At 35.4% G+C, this 6,416-nt stretch overlaps 1 protein-coding gene across 1 annotated transcript; it reads right to left on the reverse strand.

Annotated features, from left to right (window-relative positions):
- Positions 1–1,112: 1,112 nt before the first annotated feature.
- On the reverse strand, positions 1,113–5,585 carry LOC139843821 (putative zinc transporter At3g08650). The gene is made up of 6 exons (XM_071833980.1): positions 5,482–5,585; positions 4,239–5,006; positions 3,108–3,392; positions 2,874–3,002; positions 2,567–2,664; positions 1,113–2,214 (listed from the first exon to the last, which is right to left on the reverse strand). Exons 2-6 carry the CDS (start codon positions 4,713–4,715, stop codon positions 1,404–1,406), a joined length of 1,800 nt encoding a protein of 599 aa, XP_071690081.1. The 5' UTR covers positions 4,716–5,006; positions 5,482–5,585; the 3' UTR covers positions 1,113–1,403.
- Positions 5,586–6,416: the final 831 nt, after the last annotated feature.

Here is a 6,416-nt window from a genome sequence, read left to right on the forward strand (position 1 = left end):
AATTGAACATCGCCAACATTGGTTTTTGATTGTATGGTGATGCCCGATATATTGAGGATGGTTAGAATCTGGCAAGATTGCGGTTTACCTTCTTGTAGCTCATGGGTTAACGTCATAGATTGGATCGATGGAAACCATGCTTCTTCAAGTCATAAGGATCGCATCATTTCTATCGTGGCTACACTCTTATGGGTGTGATGTCATTTTCGGAACGGTCTAGTGTTTAATGAACCGGCTTATAGTATAAATGGTCTTTTGATGTAATTAGATTATTTTCTTTTCGTTGACTTAAAAATATAGGTCATGTAGTTTCTAATTAGAAATTATGGCTTCAAAAGCCTATGTAATTTCTCCCTTAGCACATTACTAGGAAGCGTTTTATGATAAATCATTTTTGGCCGTTAAAAAAAAAAAAATTGATAGGCTTTAACTTTGGGATGTTGGTCCTAACTTCCGGGCTCTTAGCTCATACAGTATAAGTTTTTGGTCAACTCCTCACAGAGGAATAATAGAAATAAGGAATTTTTTAAACATAGGCATAAGTGCTATGCTTAAGAAATATATACATGTTGAATTTACTTGTGTAGTAACAAAAACTACCCACTTTTTGCAAATAACAACTCCTCAAGTACCAAAATGTATATGCATAAAATAAATCTTTAAAGACAGATTTTAGGACTATCAATAGAAAAACTCTAGACATAATAGAAATAATAACATAATAGAAATAATAGCACTTGCGGAAAAAAAAAGTCCGAAACCATAACAAAGTTCTATAATTTTCCTTATCATCCAACTATTAAGCCACCTTATTTCATCTGTGAAATTCGGTAACTTTGTGTAGTGATACTCTATTCTGACTTAACTTACTTTAACACACAACCATACAATTTAACTTAAGTCAATTGTCATCAACGCCTGTACAACAATACAACATAGTATTATTGTCTTACAATATCAATATAAACTTTTCAGGTATTCAAGATTGTAGAAGTTTATGTCAATTGTATTTTGCAATTGGGTCACAAAGGAACTAAATGAAAATGAAGAAGGCGATTTTACATACACAAGAAACAAACACAGAATCCAAAGGTAAACAAGTAACACCAGGATTCACGTCATAAAGTTATATTTTCGTTCTTAATATAGTTTTGTAATAATTGTCGTATAGTACACCAGTGAACTTAAGTCTGTAACTACATGTCTTATCAATCCAACAATGTGACCAATTAGTAAAGGAAAGCATTAACCAAAAGAAATCTAGAGTAGTCATACATGTCTCATCGACCCTCGTACACGCCCTTCCCAGAGTTGCTATGTTCAACCCAAAATACCTGTATTTTCTATACCATATGCTCAAAAAAGCAAAGCTGATTTGAAATAATAACATACTTATCAATCCATTATCTCACAGCTTCTGGTGCAGAGTTGCAATAAGGTGTGTTCAAACACACCAACTTTGTTGACATTAGGCAGATAGTTGCAAACCCGACACCTGTCATTACACCCACTGTGCTTTTTCGTGGATCTAATCTCATTGCTCTTTTAAGCATGCTCCAAAAACACGGGATCAAACCACCACAAGCAAACACTAGTATATGATCCAAACCACTATAATCAATCCCAGCAAGTATAGCACCAATAGCAGAAACGGGACCCACAATCCCAATCAACCCGGACCCCGCCAACGAACCGTACGAACTATCAGTTGCTCCGAAAATGCAGCTTGCAACAGCTACCCCACGAGTGAGCCCATGAAGAGAAACAGGAAGAACCATGTGTCGACCGAAGCCGTAAGCTTTTGGTGCAGCCACACCTAACGCGAGTCCTTCGGCTAGAGCATGTAGAGCCACAGTTAGACATGATAGTATTGACTGAAGGGTGGGTGCACTTATTGGGAAACCGGTTGCGTCTAACGTGTTGGCTGAGGTTTTTTTTTGGGTGGCGAGTTTTGTGAAGGTGGAAGTTGAGATATGTGTGAATGTGGACCCCGATGAGAGAAGAAAAACAAGTGTAAAGAATGACATTTTAGAAGAGAATACTAATTGAATCGGTCTCCATGCACCAAGTACAAAGGCGATACCGGATGCGATGCCAGTCAGAAGTGCATGTTGAAGATGGAAGGCGAGAGCAAAGGCAACAAGGATATTGCCACCTAGCAAGGGACCGAGACCGAAAAGTAATGACACCAGGAAGCCAGAAGCGCCTTCTGAACTACATATAAGAAAAATTATATAGGTCAATCACTATTTTGAGCAAATAAAAATAAAAAAATGATCAAGTTTAGATAGTAAACGTTGTAGAGACAATGGGATCATTACACTAGTCGACATACATAATGACTAAAAACGGTGATCTTAAGGAATTATATATTGTTGCCTTTTTCACGCATAAGAGAGTATATAAAGATTAACTACACGTCTACACGAAGATAAAATAATATGTGATTCGATGAAAGTACTGTATATGCAATTCGATGTCTTTAATCTAAACTTTGACGATTATTGATTGCATGTCAATTTTATTAACTTTGAAGAAGTGGACCCTTTTAGCGAGAGTAACTTACTTGTAATTAAGGCCAAAATTTTGGAACATAACACCAAGAGCTTGCATAGAGGCAACAGAAAGTGTAGCTGCAGATGCAACATAAGATGGGGAGGCTTCCTATCGAAACATAAGAAAATGGTGCAATGCTTTAGAATATGAAATTCATTTTTTGTTAAGAATAGCAACAAAATTATATAGAAAATTATCAATTACTGCCATATATGTACTCGGATATTTTGTTGCTTGAGCATTATCAATTTTTGGTATTCGATCATTTCCATTTTGAACTGATGGAGAGAATTTCGGGTCTTAACCGAGTTCTATACCTTAAACGCATCTGGAAGAACTTCAGCCACAACCATCCAGATCATACACCCGGCCGCAAATCCGGTGCAGAATGGTAACATTTTGTTGAATGCGTCCGCACATATAAAGGATGGTACTGCAACAATTGGCTGCCAAAACATGGGTAAATATAAGATACCCTAAAAAAAAAGATTAATGCTTTGCAAACTTCTAGATACTAAAAAGTAAACCAGATTTCAACTGCAAATAAATACCTGGGGTAAAGATGTAATTACACTCCATAACATAGCATTTTGTGGAGAAACTCCCCTTGATGCAAGAACCATACTAACAGCTAAACCTTCGGGTATATTATGAACAGCAATAGCTAAAGTTATCAAAAGACCCTGAGAGAGACCTTTTGACCCAGCAAAAGACACACCAACACCAGAACCTTCCCCAAAAGAATGAAGAGTCATGATCCCAATTACGAGTATAACCTTAGTTGCATCTGCTCCTTTTATATCCAACATACTCACTTCACCGTAATGCTCAAGGAACTACAACATGGAGAAAAAAATTACCACCCCAAACAAGATATCCCAGCAAAATATTAACACGCTAAACACTAATAAAAAAACAGGAGCATTCAGATCTATCTATGTTATATATAATTTATAAATGTCATAGAATAATGCATAACCTATGTATTTAATAATATTCCTAGCCGAGTTATTACTATTTCATATCGATAAGATATAGACATGTAAGAGAGAGAGTATAACCCAACATTATTAGGCGGGTATAATAAGAAGAATTCTATATCTAATCCTAACATATTAGAACAAAATATGCATATTCGTTAGTTATCAATTGTGTAAACTTTTTTACTGACAAAATCTATGTTATAATTGTTTATATATATCAGATTTATAGAATAATGCATAGCCCAAGTAATTAATAATATTCTTAGCAAAGTTAGTTCTGTTCCATATCAATCAAGACATAGACAGGCAAGACATAAACTATTATCCAACATTATTGGGCAGATTAAGGATTATACTAAATCTAATCCTATAACATCATAAATGAAATTGCATATTCAGTTAACCCTTCAGTTAGTTATTGACAGTGTGAAATTTCACCGACAAATATTATTTATAATAAAATAGAAAGAGTGAAAGTGCAAAATCCCTCGTATGGTATAATCAACTTCTACTTCTTCTTTCTTTTTGGTTTTTTTTGTAGCTAATTATTCTAAGAAAGGTTCAGTTTGCAAGATATGTTTTAGTTGCTTCAGTTTTAACTAAGGAAAAGGATGCCAAATAGTTGAACAAAGTACATTACATGACCAAATGCGTGTATGATGCTCTTAAGGCAAAAAAAATAAGTAGATGAGTAAATACCTTTTTACATAGCAAAATAAAAATTCCACCTGTCAAGATGCCCATGACAACCCAATTGCCACTACCATGATCTCTTCCTTCTTGTATTAAATCAAAGCTTGCTGCTAACATTACTCCTGCAGCCATCCCATTGCATATCCCTTCCCACTGAGCATCAATTTCCACAAAAAAGAATGGCAAGGCACCCAAACCAGTAGCAGCAGCCATTGCCAACGTAAACAAAGCAACAGTAGTCACCGAAACCCTACTGTTCCCGCCCTTCTTTTCATCAAATTCATCTGTATTTGTATCTGAATTGAAAACTTCACCTAAACTAGTGCCATCTATAACACTTCCTATGGTCTCCTTCAATGGAGCAGTTATCAAATTATGTGAAGTACTATTTTCTGAATCCGCTATAACGAAACAATATTGCACAAGTAATACAATAAAAACTAAGAAGGTGTATTTCAATCTTGAACCCATTTCGATGTGCATAACCACAACCTAGTCTATCCTGATCTCACCACAGAATCTCCATATAACACCTCAGCACCTCTTATAATCCACAAATGCAGACAACTAGAAAGTCTTCACAACCAATGTTACCTGATCACTAGAGAATCGACTCCACGATTTCAATCTTTGATTTTACTGAACTGTATCTTAGTAGCCAATCGTAAGTTTATCAGCTAAAAGATAGTTCAGCTAAAGCATACTTCCCAATTACATATATAAAGACAAATGTGCAACAGCGTTCTGGAATATCCGCACTTATGTGTATCTAACCTGAAATCCAATAGATCGTGGCATAACATTGATAAGTTCACATAAGTATAAAATTAATTTAATTACAAAATATAATGTAAGATTGTAAAAAATTTTATCATCAATTTCAGAAGTTATATGAAGTATATTCGTTACTACATTTTGAAATTAACAGATTATAATCATTGTGTTAACTGTTTCAAGTAAATAAAACTAAAAAAAATATTATAATTTCAGAACCTAATTGAATCACATCACAACTGAAACCCTAAATTGGGGAAACAGGTTCCTGACACGAATCAACCACAATTGACAAGCTAATGAGCTAAGAAATCAGATAATCAGTATCATTTCATTTCATATTAAATTTCAAATTTCAACAACATTTTCTAGAATAATTGAAATTGATCTAAAAAAACTTATAACCCTAACATATAAAGTGAAATATACAGCACATGTATAGATGTATGTATATATGTAAAAACATCGATCTAACCTGAAAATCGAAGAAGACCACCGTTAACGGCGTTCAAAGAGAGAGTAAAGACGAAATTCAACAACCCACGGATGACGGAATGTAAGATTCTGCCATGGGTGACAAAAACCGCGGTTGTGAATGCAGGCAAATTCCGCGGTTAAGCCCCTTGTTTTCTTGAATATTTTCATTATTAGTCCCTGCACTACATACTTCTTTCATTACTTTCACGCAAACAACGTTCAAGAAGAAGAAGCAAAGAATGAAAGAAGAATTGTTGGATACACGAATTTCGAGATAAAAATGACTGAAAATGAGGCGTTCACTTCGGATTCTTATAAGCTTAAAGACAACATTAAAGATTAGGATTACGGGGAACAATTCAAAGTTTATTTTTGGAGGCCTAAAGGTTAAGAGGGGCGTTTCAAAGGATGCGGTTAACATAAGCGGTTCTTCAGCAATTGGGAATTGTAGAATGTCCAAGGAGGCTTCCGCGGCTTTTGACGAAATGGTGACGAACATGGTCGAGGAGAGCGAACCGGTTAAGGTTTATCATATTAATTCTCGCGAGATTCATAGTACGAGGATCAAATTCAAATATTAGCAAAAGAAAATTGGTTTAGGGCGCCGAGATGAAAGAATTTGGCGTTTTTATCAAAGACATTTAACCTTGTTATTCTCGGCTGCGTGCCTTTTTGTGTCTTTGTCATTTTTGAGTTCGTCATCTTTGTTAGTTTGTTAGTAGGTTTATATCGGCTAATACATACCAGTACTGTACTAGAACTTCTCAGTGTGCTCAGCGTGGTGGGATATGTTTTCGATTGATATTTGCCATCGGGATAGGGATAAATCCCTACAGACCCGGATCACGAACGAGTACTCCGTGGGGTGTGATATTAAAGTCAAGTTTTTACCAACGATATTCACTCGTATTCTACATGTTTTCAAGCAAAATA

This window comes from Rutidosis leptorrhynchoides, chromosome 4 (assembly GCF_046630445.1).
Source record: "Rutidosis leptorrhynchoides isolate AG116_Rl617_1_P2 chromosome 4, CSIRO_AGI_Rlap_v1, whole genome shotgun sequence".
Taxonomy (NCBI): Eukaryota; Viridiplantae; Streptophyta; class Magnoliopsida; order Asterales; family Asteraceae; genus Rutidosis; species Rutidosis leptorrhynchoides.

What these genes read in the sequence shown, in the direction of transcription:
- LOC139843821 (XM_071833980.1), bottom strand. Translation starts at nt 4,715, where the DNA reads ATGCACATCGAAATGGGTTCAAGATTGAAATACACCTTCTTAGTTTTT. An exon ending in TAATTACATCTTTACCCCAG is followed by an intron (nt 3,003 to 3,107) that starts GTATTTATTTGC and finishes ATGTTTTGGCAG; the next exon opens with CCAATTGTTGCAGTACCATC. An exon ending in TTCTTCCAGATGCGTTTAAG is followed by an intron (nt 2,665 to 2,873) that starts GTATAGAACTCG and finishes ATGTTTCGATAG; the next exon opens with GAAGCCTCCCCATCTTATGT.